This window comes from Triticum dicoccoides, chromosome 3B (assembly GCF_002162155.2).
Source record: "Triticum dicoccoides isolate Atlit2015 ecotype Zavitan chromosome 3B, WEW_v2.0, whole genome shotgun sequence".
NCBI classification, from domain to species: Eukaryota; Viridiplantae; Streptophyta; class Magnoliopsida; order Poales; family Poaceae; genus Triticum; species Triticum dicoccoides.
Genome location: NC_041385.1, coordinates 466,737,388 through 466,758,699, shown reverse-complemented (window position 1 = coordinate 466,758,699; position 21,312 = coordinate 466,737,388). Strand labels below are relative to the sequence as shown.

The 21,312-nt window shown below is 47.7% G+C and overlaps 2 protein-coding genes across 3 annotated transcripts; both read right to left on the bottom strand.

Annotated features, from left to right (window-relative positions):
* Nucleotides 1-1,285: 1,285 nt before the first annotated feature.
* Nucleotides 1,286-6,124, bottom strand: LOC119281404. Its single transcript, XM_037561920.1, has 4 exons — nucleotides 5,843-6,124; nucleotides 3,263-3,270; nucleotides 2,076-2,089; nucleotides 1,286-1,742 (listed from the first exon to the last, which is right to left on the bottom strand). Exons 1-4 carry the CDS (start codon nucleotides 6,081-6,083, stop codon nucleotides 1,286-1,288), a joined length of 720 nt encoding a protein of 239 aa, XP_037417817.1. The 5' UTR covers nucleotides 6,084-6,124.
* Nucleotides 6,125-10,354: 4,230 nt separating this feature from the next.
* On the bottom strand, nucleotides 10,355-12,863 carry LOC119276555 (F-box protein At5g07610-like). 2 transcript variants are annotated; one of them, XR_005136653.1, is made up of 3 exons: nucleotides 12,006-12,863; nucleotides 11,247-11,876; nucleotides 10,355-11,134 (listed from the first exon to the last, which is right to left on the bottom strand). XR_005136653.1 is itself a non-coding variant. In XM_037557650.1 (2 exons), the coding sequence occupies exons 1-2, from the start codon at nucleotides 12,725-12,727 to the stop codon at nucleotides 11,300-11,302; spliced, it is 1,299 nt and encodes a 432-aa protein (XP_037413547.1). In that variant the 5' UTR covers nucleotides 12,728-12,863; the 3' UTR covers nucleotides 11,206-11,299. The 2 variants fall into 2 exon arrangements, 1 of the variants encoding a protein (XP_037413547.1); XM_037557650.1 differs by lacking the exon at nucleotides 10,355-11,134 and having other exon boundaries at nucleotides 11,206-11,876.
* Nucleotides 12,864-21,312: the final 8,449 nt, after the last annotated feature.

Genomic DNA, 21,312 nt, shown 5'->3' with positions numbered 1-21,312 from the left:
TTGCGAAATGTTGATCATTCTTTTGACTGTCCAAATCGATGCTTTGATCTATAATTAATCGAATAATGTGTGGGTTTATCTCCAAAAAAGGTGTGGGTTATGTTATATGCTATCATCTTGAGAGTTGAAACTGTATTATCCATATTCAAAAGCACATTCTCCAAGGTGTATTACGAGGGCCATGAATTTGTTGTAAGGGCAATGTACAATGGTGCTATCCTAGGAGTGCCATGTAGGATAAATGATGAGGTGGAAAAGAGAGAACTCATAAGAAAAGGTTTGTCTTCTCTTATTTAAGAGAAAAAGACAAAAGATGATCTCTTAGTATAATATGTCTCATCACGTTCTTAGGAATAGCTAGTTATTGAAGATAAGACTAAGAGATGACTCATTGTAGACAATTTTGTTTGTCATCTCTAAATTACATGCTAGACTTAAGATAAAACCGTCTTATCTCGCTTTCTATCTATAAGCAGGTGTGCTGAAGGTCAGCAAAAGTCGGTGAATCTGGTGGTCTGTTAAAACACTGCTGAGCCCGTGCGCTGAAGCTGAAGAACTGAAACATACTTTCTGCTATTGGACACGGAAGGCTACCTTGAAGTTCTTTGCATGCACTTTCTTATACATCGATCCCGATACGTTCTTGGTGCAGCGTCGTATGTTTCAGCAACCGTGTGCAGTTTTGGTGCTACAAAACAATGTGATCGAATTGCCAAAGGATAGGGGGTTCAGTTCAATTAACCACACGGTATACAGATATAGGTGGGGTAATCTCTCATTCATCAATCATACACTAGGAAAACTTGCACTGTATATTTGGTAAGCATGCAGTTGTGTACGTGCAAATTTTTAGAAATGCATGATCGTGGATATAGGCGGAGAAACGAATGCATAATCTCGCACATGTGGCTAGCATGTATTCCTTTCCTCTTAAAAGGATGAGTAGTTCTTTTCTTTCGAGGCAAGGACCATGGGTGCTTGCATTCATGTAGAGCCTTTGTCCTATAGTTCTAATCTACAATCCAAAATTTTCATAAGAAAAACAAGGTTATGTTTCCACTTTAGAAAATCTCCAATGTAGATTAGGAAACCTGATTCTAAGCAGGTCATTTGAGAAGTGGACACTGATAACATCATGTCATGCTTAGAATCAAGCTCGTAGGAGTACTATCAATCTTATCTACTACACCCTCCATCCCATAATATGTGTCAAAACGCTCTTATATTATGGGACAAGGGGGAGTAGTTAAAGAAAAAAAAATACTGTTTGCATTGACTGAGGCGGCTAGGCCAAGGGCGAAAACCAGTTCTGCGGAGCGAACACGGTGCAGGGCCAGGGCGCGACGGCGCCAGGCGCTCCACCGATCCTCGCCTTGCACCACATCCACGTCGGCGTGCCCGTGCCGGAGCGGGCGTCGCCTCCCCGGAGGAGCCTCACCTGGACCTCGAACTCCACGGCGCCGACCTTCTCGGCCGCCGCGATGCGGCCACGCAGGTGCTCGGGCAGGCCAGCGCCGTCGTCCCAGTCCCACGCCAGCCTGAACGGCACCTCGCGCGCCCCCTTCCACGGCACGCAGAAGTCGGGCGCGCGGCCCGACGCAACGGTGAAGCCGCCGTACGTCACCGCCCCCTCCCCGTGGTTGTAGCACCTCTCCGTGGCACGGCGGTTGCCGGCGTGCAGGACGACGTCGAAGGCCCGGGGGACGGACGTCGCCGCGGCCGGAGCCCCCGCGCTGCCGTTGCTCAGGATCGGCGCCAAGTGGACGGTGTCAGGACCCCGACTCGATGTCACATCGATCTAGCTGGTAACACCTCATATCACTTTGCGGCCTCACGCACGGTATCCCCACGGGTGTCGTCTTACCTTTTCCCGGGACCGTTTGCGCCTTTTGGCTCACGTATATGATAGTGTCGCTAGCATCCATATGATAAGGAGCCTGGGCTGACATGACTAGTCGTAAACCCAAAGTGGCACAGACTTACAGGGACAGGCATCCATGACCCAGCTTCGAACGTGTCGGTCATCAGCAAGTGGGTCCGGGCTGTAGCACTGGGCTAGCAGGACTCCGGTAAACCGGGCTGTAGCGGGCTAACAGGACTCCAGTACTCAAAGCGTGACATTTCCCCGAAGGGACAGACACAGGAACGAAGAAGGACACATGCCGGCCAGCCTAAGTGTTCTAGAGCAGTAGCAAGCTACCATGGCTCAGCGGTAACACTAGGAGACATTTCCCGGTAAGAGAGGCTACTAAAGATAAACAACTAGATAGTCAGATCCCACACATACCAAGCATTTCAATCATACACACAATATGCTTGATATGTGCAAATACAACGAAACATCACAACATGACTCTATGACACAAGTACTTTATTTAAGGCTCAGTGAGCCATACATAACATACACACAAAGGTACGGGTCTCACGACCCCACATACAAGTCATACAGTCATACAAACCAGCAGCGGAAGTAACTTGTCTGAGTACAGACAACTAGTAAAATAAAAGAGGCTTGGAAAGCCTCTGGCTATACTATGTGGTCCTTCACAAGCTCAGGGTCACCACCTGGGTCTTTAGCCTACTCGTTGATGTCAACGTCTACCTAGAACCCATCAGAAGGGGTTGCAGCGTCTTCTGTAAAAATGTAGATTATAGCAACATGAGTACAAAGGTACTCAGCAAGACTTACATCAGATCCTACATACATGCATAGTATCAAGAAGGGTTGGTGGAGTTATTGCAGCAAGCCAGCTTTGACTCTTGGCTAGGCTATCCTACGATACTTCAACTTGAAATAGTTTTGCGCACACGAGTCCACTATTCACCACTTCAATACACTACCGAGGATCCACCTCCGTCTTCCTACGGAAGAGCCATCCTCGGCACTCACACTTATCTTGAGGCTTTTAGTAGTTTCCATTTACTTGTCTATGAACTGTATAGGCAACCAAGTAGTCCTTTACCGCGGACGCGGCTATTCGAATAGATCATGTTAACCCTGCAGGGGGTACTTCTTCATACACGCTCTCACCACTTACCGTCGTTTACACGACATGTACTCGGCAACCTTCAAGCGGAAGCCCAACGTGGGTGTCGGCCACGACCTACCTAATCACCTAAGCCTCCAGTCCAGGTTTATCGCCTATTCAGGTTCCATCCGCAGGGAGTCCGGCCGAGGTTTCCCATACGGCCCCGAACGATGTGAACAGGGTTCCCGAGATACCTAACGGGTATTCGGTACACCCGGCCACGTACCTACTACGGTCAGCGCTGTCCACGGCCTCCAGTAGGCTACAAACACCAGAAACTACTTGCAACTCCTGGACGGAGAACTAGGGTGAATAAGAAGTCGAGAGGGTCCATTGGTTTCGGGCCCAATGCATGGTAGTAGCTGATTCTTAAATCACACATACAGATCTCAGTGCTTAAGGTCGGCTTCAATGAAACAACCCACCATGTACTCCTACATGGCCTCTCATCGATACCTTTACCAAATCGTGTTCACCACACCACTCTCATTACCGACATAATCATTTCACTCTAGCCCATCACCCAGATGAACCAGACCTGACACGACTCTAAGCATAGCAGGCATAGCAAGGTAGGAACAACACATACATATGGCTCAATCAACTCCTACACATGCTAGTGGGTTTCATCTAGTTACTGTGGCAATGACAGGTCATGCAGAGGAAATGGGTTCAACTACCGTAGCACACAGCAGTTTGAATCGTGTTGTCTTAATGCAGTAAAAGAGAGCAGGAGCGAGAACATGGAATTGTATGGATATGATCAAATGGTTGGTTGCTTGCCTGATGGTTCGATGCACGGATACGGTTCTTCGTTAGGGTAGTCACGGTACTCCTCGGGGACAGATCCTGTCGTAAAGGATAACGATACACAGGCATCACCAAACAATGTGCAACAATATGATGCATGCATGAAACATGGCAATATGAGTGTGTTGGGCTAATGCAACTAAAGCCAGAAGGGTTTGAACAAATTTGAGTCAAAGATTCAAATTTCAATTTCAAATATGGCCTTTTAAAGTGCTTTTCCTTGTTCTGATTAAAACATCCATTTAACTTGTTGGATCATGCATGAAAATAGTACAGATGGATAGATTGGATTTTTCTGATCATTTTTCATATATAATTTGTCCAATTTGGAGTTACAGAATAAAAGTTATGAATTTTTGAAGTTTAATTAATATTCTGGAATTTCCTGATTTAATTTTAATCCAGAAATATCATTTACTGCGTCAGCCTGACGTCACAGTGACATCAGCAGGTCAACAGGGCTGGCTCGGGTCAAACCTGACGTGTGGGGTCCACACGTCAGTGACACAGGGGCTAATCCCGTGTTGACCCGGGCTGGTTAGCTTTGACTAAGCCCTGGGGCCCACTTGTCAGCGTCAGTAGGTGGTGGTTTAGTGGCTAATTAACTAGGCCATGTCAGCTCGCCGGAGTTCTGGCCGGCGGCGACCATCAGTGCGGCGGCGATAGTGGTTTTGGTCGTTTCGGCCACCAAATGAACCGCGGAGGCCACCGGAGTGAAGCTGAGGACGACCCGCGGCTCTTGGCGGAGTCCGTTGGGGTCGGGGTGGCCGGAGTCGACGGCGGCGAGCTCGGCTGCGGCGGCCGGGGTTCGGTCGTGCACGGGAACGGTGTTGCAGGGTGTTAGGGAGGGTGTTGGAGCGTGCTACGTGCTCCTAGTGAGATGTGGAGCACGATGGCGTGCTCGGTTGGGCGCTACGGCGATCGTGGCCACGACGGCGACATCGCCGGCGGCGTGAAGCTTTCGGCCGCGGTGGGGCTAGGGCCTAGGGGTCGGGAGAGAGCAGGGGAGAAGGGGGAAACGGTGGCGTAGCTCACCGCGGTTGCAGTGGGCGTCGAAGCGGGCTCGGGGACGCGTCGGAGACGACGAATTTGACGGCGACGGTGGTCGGAGTCCGAAGAGGGGAACGGCGACGTGGCGGCGATGCAGGGCTTCCGGGGACCCGTGGAGCGGTGGGGAGGAAGAAGGAGTCGAGGCGGAGCTTCTGAGCTGGTCGGGGAAGCGAGGGGTGGTCGGAGACGGTGGCTAAGGCGAACGGCGGCGACGGTGAGCTTCGGCCGTGAGAGAGAGAGAGAGTGAGGGAGAGCCGGGGGAGAGTGAATGGGGTGTCGGCGAGGTCGGGGCGACGACCAGAAGACGATCCACGCGGCGCAACGGCGACCAGGGCGATGCAGAGAGGCTGGGTGGTGCGTGGCGAGCTCGGGCGCGCCATGCTCACCTCCCTGCCTGCTCTGGCGAGGGGAAGCAGCTGGCTGGCACGGGCCAGCACAGTGCTGGGCCGGCTGGGCTGGGTCGGTTGCTGGCTGGGCCGGCCAGCTGGCTGGGCCGCACAGGTAAGTCTTCCCCTTTCTTTTCTGTTTTCTGTTTTTATTTAATATAACTGCAACTTTGTTGAATTAAATAAAATACCTAGGCAACTCCAAAAATCACCAAACTACTCCTGGTCCATAGTTGGATTATTTCCAACATGAAACATTTTAGTTTGGAGATATTTGAGCATTTAAATATTTTATATAATTTTAAATGCCCAAATTCAAATAGTTATGATTTAATTCAAAACCCTAGGATGGCCTAGGAAAATGTGCACCACTTTTGGCAGAGGTTCTGAACCAAGGCAAAAATGATGGGCATTTTAGAAGGGCATTTCAGGTTCATTGAAAAATTATTTTAGTAAACCCTAGTTGGTTTCAGAGGGGACTGGGGGTTCTGTCATCCCCATTTCAAGTTTCTGATGAATGAGTAAACATGATGCAACACTCTAATGCATAGCTAGCTAGGGTGTGACAGACGGCGAACTCGCGTGGCAAGTCGTAGGTCAAGTAGCAGTAGGCCGTCCCGAACAACCAGATCAAGAGAGCGAATTCGCAGATCGTGGAGATGATGTACCTGGGGCAGCTGAGCACCGGCCTCCTGAAGTCGCCGCGAAGGACGGGAAGATTGCGTCGAGGCTTCGTGGCTGGGTGCAGTATTTTTTGCTTGACCAAATTCCACAAGGACCGCCCAAGTCGGAAGAGAAGAGATGACATGTTGCCGTGTACCCGCTGCAGATATTCCCGGCCGGCCCGTAGGGAACGTGCGCCTATCACGACGAATTTGTTGTAGTTTGACTAGGGCAGTACGCCAATGTATAAAGATCGATGGGTTTTTTTTTTACGTTGATGTTTTTTTTTACATCAAAGATCGATGGGTTATCTGTGGAGGTCTCGATATATAAGATCCCGATGAAGTGTGAACGTATATGGCTGGCGAACATAACCACGATGGTGTGTGAGGCTTGTGTTCCAGTAGCCCACGTTCTTTTACCCCTTCTCCTTATATTTCCAATTTTTAAATTAAATTTTGTTTATAATAGATCGATATAGAACAATGGATACAATCAGATACAGGGTAATTGAACACGCCGAAACAAAAATAATAGAGACTATGACTACGCTTATATGCCTCAAAATTCTCCTTCTATTTTCGTTTTTATTCTTGCTCATGCATCCAATATGCATAGTGTCATAATAGGCAGCTCTTAATTCACCATTTGAAAGCCACTTTGGCCATTCAAACATGGAAAACAACACATGTACTTAATAACAATGCTACATCTACCGGGGTTTTACAGGAGTATTACGGGCTAGGCTGAGGTGGGGTGTGCTAATTGGTTGTTAAGGTGAAGCGGCCCCCACCCTGGGGGAGAGAGATTAGGCTGGTCATAGTGGGGAGTAACTTAGACTAGTAACATACATATGTTACTAGTCTATGTTACTACCTTCATAGTGGGTAGTGTCATAGGTGTGGTAACATAGTTGCCTTCATTTATTACTTTGTAGACTCATTATGCATTGGAAACCGCTATGTGATGGTAACATATTATGTTACTCTATTTGCTTCTCTCCTCATTAACTACTTGCCACATCACCATTTTTGCTTATGTGGCATCTATGTTACTACCTATGTTACTCCCACTATGATCAGCCTTAATGAGGGAAGAAGGTTAGTCTGTTGATTCTTGTAAAAGTTTTCCATACGTCTAGCATTTTTGTATACTTAGTCTGTATTGATGGCTTCCACCACTTCTACTTCACCCACGAGATCCTGTTGCAAATTGTCGCTCCTCTTGCTTGCCGTTGACCGTCGCAGCCTCGTGGCAGAGTATTGTTCAGTTGTGGTTGGAGTTGGATCGAGGCGGGACAGATAGCTAATTGTCGTGCACCGTTGGAGGTTGGGAAGAGGAGGGGTCAGCGGAAGGATGAGAGCGGCGGCGGGGTGGGCGAGAGCGAGCAAGAAGGAGAGGAAGGAAAAACCGAGCCAGCCCATTACCGTCACTACTCGAGAAAGTCACAACCGAGTGATGAAAATCCGGCGACGCATGAGTCATTCTGTAGTTAAAAAGAAGTAACATTCGTCATTTAGATATTGCGTTTTATTATTAGTAAATGTCATTTTTATTAAACTTAACAATAGCATCAAAGAGATACGACACATAATGAGTGTATGAGTAACCTCTGCATGACTCTACATGCGACAGTCAACACCAACTCGCATATAGTTGAAACAAACACATTGCTAAAGAACAGCAATGCAGACAATTTAAAAAAAACTGTTGTCCCATCGTTGTCACTTTTACCATTGCTAAAAAAACTTATTTTCCTTTTCTTCTTCTTCTTTCCTTGATCTTCGGTCGTCATCTTTGTCACTTTTACCACAACTACCTGCTTTTTTTTAATCAGTTTTGCTAAAGCACGTCTAGATATGATCTAAATATTGCACATCTAAGTCTTATGCCATTGATTTATACTAAGATTCGTGCAAGCATTTTCTTTTGTCTTTTTTAGTTTCATTGAGTCGCTTAAATGTGCAATAACTATAACACATCTAGATGTGCTTTTTTATCAGTGAAACATCAACTATGGTTGATCCTTAAAGAAAACATCATTACATACAATTAAAAAAAACTTATCACATTTTTTTTCTTGAAAACGGAGTCAGTCATCTGCATCACATGATGTACATGGTCAATTTATTAAACATGAGTCAAGCTTAAGTCATCAAGTACACTCAATCTTTACCTAATAATAAAGAGAATTGCTGCCCGTACGACGTCGCGCACGATTTTGCATTAAAATCCCTCGGTTTATATGAAATTAATCTGCAATCCCTGTTTTAGTAAGTCTGTATATAACGATACATTTTGCAGAAACCCCCTGTATTCATTAGATTTGCATCCGCTGTCCTCGTAGTCTTGTTCATTTCTCTGGCGATGGCGATGACCACGGCGACGGGTTGAGGGCTGCGGGGACGCCGCGGCGAGGAGGGGCAGGTGCTGCGGAGACGGCGCGGCGAGGTGGGGCAGACGACGCTGTACTCAATAATACAAATAAAAGGAAAACACGGTCACAAACAGTCAAACCCAACATTACGTATTATCCACATGATCTACGAGTGATCATCAACCAAACTGTTGTATAAACCATGCACAGCCGTTTCGAGCCAACTACACCCAGAGGCCATAAGCGTCTGCATCCAATACGGACCAATATCCGAGGCCCAATTCTTCTGAGCGAACACGGTGCATGGAACCCCGTCCGGCGGCTTCGGTCCACCCGTCGTCACCTTGCACCGCATCCACGTCGGTCTGGCCGAGCCGTCGTCGCCCCGGAACAGCCGCGCATCGACCTCGAGCTCCACCGAGCCGGCGCGCCGCTCCGCCGCCATCTTGTCTCTGAGCAACGTAGGCAACTCGACGCCGTCGTCGGCCCATGCCACGACGGTCACGTCCCGTGCATCCATCGCGCCCACGCAGAAGCGCGGCGTGCGGCCCCACGCGACGGTGAGGCCGGAGTAGAGCACGACCGCCTCGCCGTGGCGGTAGCACCTGTCACCGGGGCGCCGGTTGACGGCGTGCAGTGTGATGTTGAAGGCGGTACTACTGGAGATGGGGTCGGCTGGAACCGCCGTCCGAGGAGCTTCGGGACTCCTGGCCTCGGTGACCTGAACGGAGAATTTGGGAGGCAGGCCGTTCAAGCGGAAGAAGGCGCAACCGATGGGTATCCAGAAGAAGAGGGGCATCCAGATGACAGCAACCGCTGCCTTATTTAGATCCTCACGAAGGGAGTAGAGATTTCGAGACTTCATGGCGCAGTTTATGCCCAAGGCTTCTCGGTGATGCATGACCTATTTTGCTTCTGTTTTGCGAATATGTAGGCTGACCTAGCTAGATAGTCCTGTTGGGAACCGTCACCTGACCAGCTGGTACGTCTCTCTACGTTTTTTCTGTTCCAAAACAGTATCTCTTGTGCTATTTGTGCCACGGTTGTTACTCGATCGATACGTGGACTCTAATCCGTGTGTGAGGTTTTACAAAGGGAAGTGGTAGTTGCACTCAAATAACGGCTGGGAAAATCCAAGTCGGATGCCATGGACCATCATCGCCTGACACCTCCGCCGCCGTGTTGTACAATGGCAACGACACCACTATCTGGTCTCTCATGTTATACAAGATTCAGTCGAGAAACTCATCTCAAGGTTTCCTCTTCCTATGACGGGACGTCCTACGCTCGGTCATAAGGTAGATGCAGTCTTCACGCTGCCACCGCAGACAAGGAGCGACTCAGAGCAGCCTAGGCTGACAAACAGAGCATGCCCCATCAGCGTATCCACCTTGTTCCACCACCCACTGTTCAGGTCCGCTGCTTCAAAGACTTCGATCCGAAGCCGTGTGGGTACAAAATGGATGGTATCCAGATCGACCTGTCGTTCCACCAGCAGCAACCGGTCTCTGGACCTGACCAGGTAGAAGAAGAAGCAGATTTGTACTCTCCCTCCGCCCCATAATATAAGAACGTTTCTCAAGCTAGCTGGCAGTCGAGCAAGGGTCTCGTGGCGTGCTTCGTATGCACTGGACGGATCTTACACCGCCCTGCTCGTCGCTGACGTCCAGAACATGGAGCTCCGGTGATGGACGGCTTTCATCATCCTGGCCGAGCATCATTACAAGAGTTGTCATCGCGCGCCTTCTTCTACGGGTCTCAAATTGACACAAAGAGGCAGGGAGATGTGAAGTTCGGTCTGTTTAGAGGTCAATCGATTGGGATCCTTCTCAATCTCTTGTGACTATATAAGCTTTGCCGGCTCCAATTCCAACTCCAGCTCCAACACCGTCGCGTGTTTCATAAGCAGACAAGCAGCTTAACTGAGAAGCGGAACAAATAAACGAGTGAAATGACACACGTGACCACCGTAAAAAAGTCATCTTTGGTTGCATGCCATAAGAATCCATGCCCCCCCTTGTGTTTCAGCATCACAAATCTCAACAAAAGTTTCCGCTCCCCAAATACAGCACAAGATGATTGTTCAGGAACTTGAGAAGTCACTAGATTGTTCAGAAGTCACTATTGAGAATGGTATCCTGCCCGATTTACATGAACGTTAAAAAGACACCTATTTAAGACACCACAGCTGAGCATGCACACAGTTTGTAAGAAAAATTGTAACCTAAAATTTAATGGTATCAGAATAGCAAGGAGTACAATTTTAAGAGAGAACATGAGCTCCTCTAGTAAGTAGTGACTGTCCTAAACCTCTCCTTGTCAACTTCAGTCCATAAAAGCGAGCTGGTCAAACACTTGATATTGTAGGAACACCATTAGATACGCTTGACTATAGAAAAACATGATAAAGCTGAGAAGTATTGTGCAGAAAATAATTAATCATTAGAAAGGGATGTAGTGTTTTCTGTAATTAATTTTCTTCGGCCACTTAAAATAATGTGATTGTTCCCAGAACAAAACAGCCCAAGCAACCTGTGACTGTGCCACCAAAAGGTTTTCAGAAAAATGTCAAGTATGCTCGTAATTTTGCTAACTCCTTGCACAAAGTTTATTTGTATTACCAAGTTGCTACTGCAGCTCCTTGTGCTTTCATATATAAAAGTCGATGTATATAAACAGAGTATGCAGAGGAAGAATGTGCAACCGGATGCACCAAACAAGGTGTGCGGGGAAGAATCCTCTGCCAGAGTGATCCCAGCTAATCGACGGCGTTTTGTCCAGAATCCTGGCGGGGAAGGGATTAACAACGGAGCCATATCCTAAATAGGTGGGTAAAAAAGAATTAAAATTAAGACAGGACTCCAATTTCAGAAAAGTAATAACACCAGACTCAACTGTTAACTGCATTTCTTGTAAAAAAATCATACTCACCAATGTAAGTTACAAGTCATATGGCACCGAAAGCAAACCCCTGGGAACATAAATTAATGCTTTTCAAATAACTCTCCTGTCCAATATGGTGTGTATGGAAAGGAATCTCCTACACATTGTACGTGTAACATGCCCAAGTCTTGAACTTTCGAGCTACTCAAATGATAGGCAACTACTCTTGCTCTTGATACCCACAAGAAGGCAATCTCATAATACGGATGAAATCCAAGGAAATAAATACTATCAGACACAAAGTCACATTCATCCCCATCTCTTGCCTCAAGGATAATACCATTGTTGAAGTCCCATTCACATTTATCATCCACGATCACTTTTTTACCATCTCCATCATAATTACCACCATGTAAGATCCACGGACCGGAATTTTCTTCATGAGACAACCAAGAAAACATTGCCACCACTGGCACAAGGCTGGTGTCAATCTTCAACCCCCACTCCATTTTACCCCTCAATTCACTAAGTAACCAAACCTGAAGTCGGTATGATCTATCTTTATAAATTAAAGCACAGTACAGCCCCCTCTTCGATTTCCCTATATAAAAATCTGTAAACTCATCCATGCTTGTAGGCGGTTTAATAACTTCATACTCGCCATTCGACAAGGTTATGCTGCAAATGTGAAGTCAATTGAGAGAAAACGCATGTTAATTGATAGGACGATGAGTTTCAGCTTAGAAAATGGGCAAAATCAAAACCCAATAACAAATGTCATTGTTTGCTTAAGGGGTGAATGAGTACCGCATAATGGAGTCATTTTGGCAGTGCACATAAAGCTCTCCTTTCCAGTAGACGGCATAGCGATGCTCTGGTTCCCTAGCCCTAGGTGAGTGCATCTCAGCAATGGCCCCTGCGGCCTCCCCTCTCCGGACCAACACCCTCTCCTCCCATGTCCATGTCCTTGAAGAGAAGGCTCTTATTGTATACGAAGAAGGCGGCCACTCTGATTCCTCCGTGAATACTGTCATGGAACCCAGCTTGTGAGGAACTTCGGGAAGAAGAAGTACCTCGTAATGGGGCGACACAGTGGGGTCGAAAGCAAGGCACATGTCGTCGGCGAAATCCTCCAACCCGGCGCAGGGGGGCTGAGGCAGACGCACCCATTGTCGAGTTGCTGGATTGACCACCAGTTGATCCCAAAGCAAGAGAAGGCCATTGCAATGATCCATAATATGCAAATAACCCTCAAATTTGGTGTCCAGGTAGTCGAGCCTGGCTGCGATCTTGCCATCTATCGACGGGCTCGCGAAGAATTTCGGGAGGGCCGGAAAGATCTCCTCCATGAAGAAGATCCCGGAGAGGGATAGCGGTAGGAGATCCGTCCGCAGCAGGCGCCAGTCGTCGACGACGGCACGCCAGCTTTTGCAGACACAGCGAGATGCGGCGAGGCTGCGCGGCGCGAGATGCCGGAGGACGCTGGCGAGGACGCCATCAGGTAGCAGCTGTGCCGCCACCAGGGCCATGGTCCATGGATGCCGATGAACTAATTCATTTCGAAAACAGAGAGGGCGCTAGCTGATGGTGACGGATCGATCGAGGGGCTGGCTCTTGGTGGGATGTGTGTAGCTGAGACGGGATTCGATTAGGTTTTGCAATCGACTCTAGTTGCGCGGTGTGCGGCTGACTGACCGTGCCTGCCGTAAATCGTTAGGATCTCCGCATGCATAAGGACGTTTAGTGTTTTTTTTTTAATTTAGTAAAATGCATTATGCGTCATTAAACTTGCTCTTTTAGGATTAAAAAAAATTAGTGAAAAAAAAACTTGTTGGCGATAGTCACTTTGGTCGCTTTACATACAGAAATTGATGGTTCCAGTAACTGTACTTGATGTCAGAGCGTTCACTTCCACCATGTCGTCCCTCTTGTGGCGGCCAAGGGGCTGAAAACCTACCCCGGCCGCCAACCCTCTACTCATCGGCCTTGCTGCTGCCGCCGTCGCCGGCTTCGGCCACGGTGGTGGCCGGCCCGCTCCCAAAGGGACGGGGGTCATTTGGCCGTTTCCGCGTACGACCAAGATTAGGAAGATGGGTGGCAATCCTGGTGCGATCTGCGTTGGCGGCGGCCGGCCGTGGCCATGAGACTGGTGTGGTGATTGGATGTGGTGATGGGGCCCCTGCATCTCGGCGTCTTCTTCCCGTGGTGGACGGATTTGGGAGCTCTGATGATGACTCGTCCTCGCCGCCCCTGACGACACCCCGGCCTCACGGTCGCGCCGTTTGTGGAGATTGGTGAGGAAGGGGGGCCAGCGAGCTATAGCTCGGTGTGGTTGCGCCGCGCTCGCTCCAGGCATGTGCGTTCCCAGGTGGCCTGCAGTGGGACACGATGTGCTTCTGCTGCAGGCATGGTGCTTGGAGTAATGCCCGGTGCTATTCTCGATGTTTATCTACGTGGTGCAAGGCGCATTCGAGGGTGGACTGAGGGGGGCTGCCGATCCAAACCCCGGTGGTTGGATGGGTGCTGGGCGTGGTGGGTGGGCTAGCCGGACCCGAGTGTTGGGGAAGGTGAAGCTGCTAGCGAAAGTTGGTGCTTCGACTCTGGTAGGTACTGTCCACGGCAACGCCATGGGCGCCGCTACCTTGCTGAAGGCGTCATGAGGAGCAATTCCGCCTCCCCTTCCTAATGCTTGGGGGAAACCCTTGATCCGGGTCTTCCCGGATCGGACAATGGCGGCACTGATGGAAATATGTCCTAGAGGCAATAATAAAATGATTATTATTATATTTCCTAAATCATGATAAAGTTTTATTATTCATGTTAGAATTGTATTGATCGGAAACTTAAATACATGTGTGAATACATAAACAAATGCCGTGTCCCTAGTAAGCCTCTACTAGACTAGCTCGTTGATCAAAGATGGTTAAGGTTTCCTAACCATAGACATGAGTTGTCATTTGATAACGGGATCACATCATTAGGAGAATGATGTGATGGACAAGACTCATCCATTAGCTTAGCATAAAGATCGTTTAGTTTATTGCTATTGCTTTCTTCATGTCAAATACTTATTCCTTCAACTATGAGATTATGCAACTCCCGGATACCGGAGGAATACCTTGTGTGCTATCAAACGTCACAACATAACTGGGTGATCATAAAGATCGAGATTATGATTTGTCACTCCGAGTATTGGAGAGGTATCTCTGGGCCCTCTCGGTAATACACATCATAAGCTTGCAAGCAAATGACTAAGGCGTTAGTCATGAGGTGATGTATTACGGAACGAGTAAAGAGACTTGTCGGTAACAAGATTGAACTAGGTATGAAGATACCAACGATCGAATCTCGGGCAAGTAACATACCGATGGATAAAGGGAATTACGTATGTTGTCATAACGGTTCGATTGATAAAGATCTTCGTAGAATATGTAGGAGCCAATATGGGCATCCAGGTTCCGCTATTGGTTATTGACTGGAGAGGTGTCTCGGTCATGTCTACATAGTTCTCGAACCCGTAGTGTCTGCACGCTTAACGTTCGTTGACGATATAGTGTTATATGAGTTATATGTTTTTGGTGAACGAATGTTGTTCGGAGTCCCGGATGAGATCACGGACATAACAAGGAGTCTCTAAATGGTCGAGAGGTAAAGATTGATATATAGGACGATGGTATTTGGACAGTGGAAGTGTTTCGGGACGTAATAGGAAGGAATCGGGTCACCGGAAGGGGTTCCGGGCACACCTCTCCCCCCGGCAAGATATGGGCCTTATGGACCAAAGGAGGGGGCTGGTGCGCCCCCTCCCTTGTTTGTCCAGCCCTAGGGAAGGAAAGGGGGGGCTAGCCCCTCTTGCCTTTCCCTCTCATGGGAGAAAGGAAAGGGGGGAGGGCACCCTCCCCTGCCTTACCCGCACTCCAAATAAGGAAAGGGGGCGCGGCTTGGGAGGACCCAAAATAGGATTCCTCCTACTTGGACGCCTCTTTTGGCTGCTCCTCCCTCCCTCCCACCTATATATATGTGGGAGGGGGCGCCTAGCACACAACAGACAATTGCCTAGCCGTGTGCGACGCCCCCCTCCACCGTTTACACCCCCGGTCATATTTTCGTAGTGCTTAGGCAAAGCCCTGCGCAGATCACTTCACCATCACCGTGACCACGCCGTCGTGCTAACGTAACTCATCTACTACCTCGACGTCTTGCTAGATCAAGAAGGCGAGGGACGTCACCGAGCTGAACGTGTGTAGAATGCAGAGGTGCCGTGCGTTCGATACTTGATCTGTTGAAGCGCGAAGAAGTTCGACTACATCAACCGCGTTGTGAAACGCTTCCGCTTACGGTCTAAGAGGGTACGTAGACACACTCTCCCCCTCGTTGATATGCATCACCATGGATAGATCATTGCGTGTGCATAGATTTCTTTTTGTTTCCCATGCAACGATTCCCAGCAGTGGCATCATGAGCCAGGTCTATGCGTAGATGATATGCACGAGTAGAACACAAAGAGTTGTGGGCGGTGATAGTCATACTGCTTACCACCAACATCTTATTTTGATTCGGCGGTATTGTGGGATGAAGCGGCCTAGACCAGTTCCACCCACTTACATGCAACTAGTTTTGCATAAAGGTAGCTGGCGGGTGTCTGTTTCTCCTACTTTAGCTGAATCGAATTTGACTACGGTTGGTCCTCGAAGAAGGCTAAAACAGCAAACTTGACGAATCACCGTTGTGGTTTTGCCGTAGGTAAGAACGGTTCTTGCTAGAAACCCGTAGCAGCCACGTAAAAGTTGCAACAACAAAGTAGAGGACGTCTAACTTGTTATTGCAGGGTATGTTGTGATGTGATATGGTCAAGACATGATGTGATATACGTTATTGTAGAGATGATCATGTTTTGTAAGTTATCGACAACCGACAGGAGCCTTATGGTTGTCTCTTATTGTATGAAATGCAAACGCCATGTAATTGCTTTACTTTATCACTATGCATTAGCGATAGTTGTAGAAGCAATTGATGGGGAATGTAGTAATTTCAAAAAAAAAATCCTTCGCACACGCAAGATCATGGTGATGCATAGCAACAAAAGGGGAGAGTGTTGTCTACGTACCCTCGTAGACCGAAAGCGGAAGCATTATGACAACGCGGTTGATGTAGTCGTACGTCTTCACGATCCGACCGATCCAAGTACCGAACGTACGGCACCTCCGAGTTCTGCACACATTCAGCTCGGCGACGTCCCACGAACTCACGATCCAGCAGAGCTTTGCGGGAGAGTTCCGTCGGCATGACGGCATGATGACGATGTTGATGATGCTACCGACACAGGGCTTCGCCTAAGCACCACTACGATAATACCGAGGTGGATTATGGTGGAGGGGGGCACCGCACACGGCTAAGAGAGATCAATGATCAACTTGTGTGTCCATGGGGTGCACCCCTCCCCGTATATAAAGGAGTGGAGGAGGAGAGGGCCCGGCCTCTCTATGGCGCGCCCTGGGAGTCTTACTCCCACCGGGAGTAGGATTCCCCCCTTCCAAGTAGTAGGAGTAGGAGAGAAGGAAAGGGAAAATAGAAGAGAAGGAAGGAGGGGGCGCTGACCCTCCCCCTAGTCCAATTCAGACTAGGCCTTGGGAGGGCGCACAACCTCCCCTCTCTTTTTCCCTAAAGCCCAATAAGGCCCATATACTCCCCAGCGAATTCCTGTAACTCTCCGGTACTCCGATAAATACCCGAATCACTCGGAACCTTTCCGATGTCTGAATATAGTCGTACAATATATCGATCATTACGTCTCGACCATTTCGAGACTCCTCGTCATGTCCCCGATCTCATCCGGGACTCCGAACTACCTTCGGTACGTCAAAACACATAAACTCATAATACCAATCATCACCGAACGTTAAGCGTGCGGACCCTACGGGTTCGAGAACTATGTAGACATGACCGAGACTCGTCTCCGGTCAATAACCAATAACGAAACCTGGATGCTCATATTGGCTCCCATATATTCTGCGAAGATCTTTATCGGTCAAACAGCATAACAACATACGTTGTTCCCTTTGTCATCGGTATGTTAATTGCCCGAGATTCGATTGTCGGAATCCAATATTGTAGGACATTGAAGTATGTCTAGAGGGGGGTGATTAGACTACTTGACCAATTAAAAACTTAACCTTTTCCCAATTTTAGAGTTTGGCAGATTTTAGCTATCTTAGGACAAGTCAAGCAATCATCACACAATTCAAGCAAGCATGCGAAGAGTATATGAGCAGCGGAAAATTAAGCATGCAACTTGCTAGAATGTAAAGGAAAGGGTTTGGAGGATTCAAACGCAATTGGAGACACGGATGTTTTTGGCGTGGTTCCGATAGGTGGTGCTATCGTACATCCACGTTGATGGAGACTTCAACCCACGAAGGGTAACGGTTGCATGAGTCCACGGAGGGCTCCACCCACGAAGGGTCCACGAAGAAGCAACCTTGTCTATCCCACCATGGCCGTCGCCCACGAAGGACTTGCCTCACTAGCGGTAGATCTTCACGAAGTAGGCGATCTCCTTGCCCTTACAAACTCCTTGGTTCAACTCCACAATCTTGTCGGAGGCTCCCAAGTGACACCTAGCCAATCTAGGAGACACCACTCTCCAAGAAGTAACAAGTGGTGCATTGATGATGAACTCCTTGCTCTTGTGATTCAAATGATAGTCTCCCCAACACTCAACTCTCTCTCATAGGTTTTGGATCTGGTGGAAAGAAGATTTGAGTGGAAAGCAACTTGGGGAAGGCTAGAGATCAAGATTCATATGGTAGGAATGGAATATCTTGGCCTCAACACATGAGTAGGTGGTTCTCCCTCGGAAATGGTAAGTTGGAAGTGTAAGTTTGTTCTGATGGCTCTCTCCACGAATGAAGAGGAGGTGGAGGGGTATATATAGCATCCACACAAAATCTAATCGTTACACACAATTTACCAAACTCGGTGAGACCGATTCAACAGACTCGGTCAGACTGATTTGATAAACCATGTCTACGTATTTGTTTGTTTATGCAATGCAGAAGATATGCGAAATTAATGAACTTTCAGACTCAGATACAGAGATAGATATAGGGTTACGGCATATGGGATCAGCATTGACGAGAGAATCGACCATCGAAGCCAAGTTGTTGGAGTGAAGAGAGGAGGGAAGGGGAGGGGAGGTACTTACGCCGCCGGTGTTGTTGGCGAGGGAGCGGGCAGGGGAGACTCGCTGGCAGAAGGCGGTGCTGCTGCGGCTTGCGAGGGGAGGGGAGGAGACACACCGGACCGGTGTGTTGGTCGGAGTCGGAGGAGGGGCGGCGGTGGCGGCGGTGGCGCCGTGGAGGAGGAGGAGGCGTCGACTTGGAGTCGCCGGCGCCGCTGTTGGAGGGAGGAGAGAAGAGAGGTGGCCGGCTCAACCATACTTTCTTCCTCAAAACCCCATTCTACTGGGCTCTATTGGGCCGGCCTCCTTCCTGGGCTCCATCATTGTCCCCACGCCTCCTCATAAAATGCATTCAAATTAATACCTTCTCATATGTCTAAAAAAAATCATATGCCTCAACAAAAAAACTTCTCATGAGAGACTATGAGAGTTGCTCAACAAAATGAAAGACTATGAGAGAGCCTTTTATTTTAATTTAATTTATTTTATTAACCCCTAAAAGAATGACAGAGCATCTATCATAAGCTAAGCTAAAGAAACGAAGTCCAAAGGCTGGCAGCTCACAAGAAAACAAAGTTGAGTGGTACAAAATGGATTTCTTCCTTAAAATTTTCAATTGCAACCGATTTGACAATGAAACAAAAACAATTGACAGGCGTCGATGATTGACTCCCACGAGTTCTAGTAAACTCGGCAATGCCCAAGCTTCACACAGACTCGGCATCCTCGGCCGATATTAATCACCGTCTGGCATCCGCCCGCTATTTAAACATGGGCAGGTCCGTCAACAACCACATCACACCTTCGCTCTCCATCTCCTTTGTGCACCACACCCACCTTGGACTCGAGCACCAAAGCCCTATGGGATAGGCTCTACGGCGAACAAAAGAAGGAGCTCTTCGGCTTTGCCGCTCGCTGTCAGGCCCGCCGAGCCAGTCATATACAGGTTGGCTTGTTGGCGAGCTCTTCGGAGGGCAGCAACGCAAACGAGCCAATGGACGACGAGCCGGTCCATGCCGCACATCACCATGGGCGGTGTTGGCGCACTTCACCGACATGGTGAAGGGAGAGTGGGATGTGGTGTTCCAACAAGCGCAAGCTGACTAGAGGTACAACCTTCGGCTCCTCGACGAGCACTGGCTTGTCGAGGAGCAAATCGCCCGCACGAGCATCGTGGTGGATGTGGGGTACAAAGACTAAGCATTGCCCCCCATATTTCTTTTGAGGTGAAAATATTTGAAGTGGTGAGATTTCAAAGAGCTAAAACCTGGCTAAACCCTGCTAGATTATCCGGGCCGTTGGAACGCATCTGCCGAAAACGGACGCTGCATATGTTGGGACAGGTGGCCTTTAATTTAGCTCCACCCACTCCCTCATGAGGCGGTTGGTTTTCAAAGCCGGCCAAAGCATAGAGACCTATTATACTACGCTCTTCGCCCTGGAGAAGACACAGCGCGCCCGTTTGGGCCGGCCCATGTGCGAGCGTCTGTTTTTCTAGTTTCGTTTTTTATTTTTCTATTCTGTTTTTGTTTTCCTTACATTAAATAATTTGGAACTTCAAAAAGCTTTTGAAATTTTAAAAACTTTGAATTTTGGAATAAAATGTTCAAGAAAACATAAAATGTTTGGGAATTCAAAAAATGCTTAGGATTTTCCTAAAAATGTTGGCATATCCAAAAAAAATGTTCGTAAAATAAAAAAGTCCATCATTTTGGAACAAGTCCGTATATTATAAATTATTAATGAAATTGGACAAAATGTTTGCTATTTAAAAAAAATTCACGCATTTTCAAAAATGTCCTATTTTTTTTTAAAAATCATGAATTACAAAAGAGTTTATTGATTCATAAAATATTTTGCCGATTCAGAAAATGTTCATTCATTTCAAAAAATGTTCGTGAATTTAAAAAAATCCAAATTCGGGAAAAATGTTCGTATATTCTAGAATTGTTCGCCGATTCAATAGAAAATGCTTAAAAACCGTTCGCAATATAAAAAAGTGTTCACAATTTTAAGAAAATGTTTTTTAATTAGTAAACACTTACAAAAATGTTCCCAAATTTGAAAAAGTGTTCATGAATGATCGAAGGTATCTAGTTAAACAGTAATGCTTCTGTGTCTTTGTGACTATATACCCGTGTGAATTTTGTAGAATTAACTGCCGAGGTGGATCGGAATTTTATAGTATGTTTTTAAAAAAACGTTTCTTGTAATTCAGAATAATTCTTTGAATTACCAAGTTTTTTGACAACCATTTGTGAATAAATTTTAAAAAAGGAACATTTTCTTGCATTTGTGAACAAAATCATGCGATGAGATATGAACAAAATGTGGTCATCGCCATTGGAGATTATGATTTCCCCCCCCTCCCATTGCAACGCACGGGCCCTTTTGCTAGTCAAGATAGAGAGACTAAGCATCTTTCTTTTGGAGTTATATAGACTAAGTATTGCCTCCCATATTTCTTCAATGCTTTAAACCCATGATCGAATGTTATGTTATCCACTAGTCATTCAGCCTACAGCAAACAGGGCCACTTTAGTGAAAATGTAACAGAATACAACTGAAATCGCGGGGGGCATGGAGACTAATCATTGCCTCCCATATTTCTGGATGGCCACAGATTAGATAGTTATAGGCTCTTGAGGTGGAACTATTTGGAGGGATGAGATGTCATAGGCCTAAAACCTTGCTAAACCCTATTTGATCATCCAGACCGTTGGATTGCATCTGCCTAAAACGGACGGTGGACAGGAGGGGGCAGGCGCCCCTGTAATTCAGCTCCCTCCACTCGCGGACGGGCAGCTGGTTTCCAAATTACAAAGCATTTTCGAAGAGCGGCGGAGGGAAAAGAAAACCAAATCGATCCCCATTCTATTCCGATGGCCTCGCCGCCGCCGCCGCCGACCACCGTCCGCCGGAACCCTCCGCGCC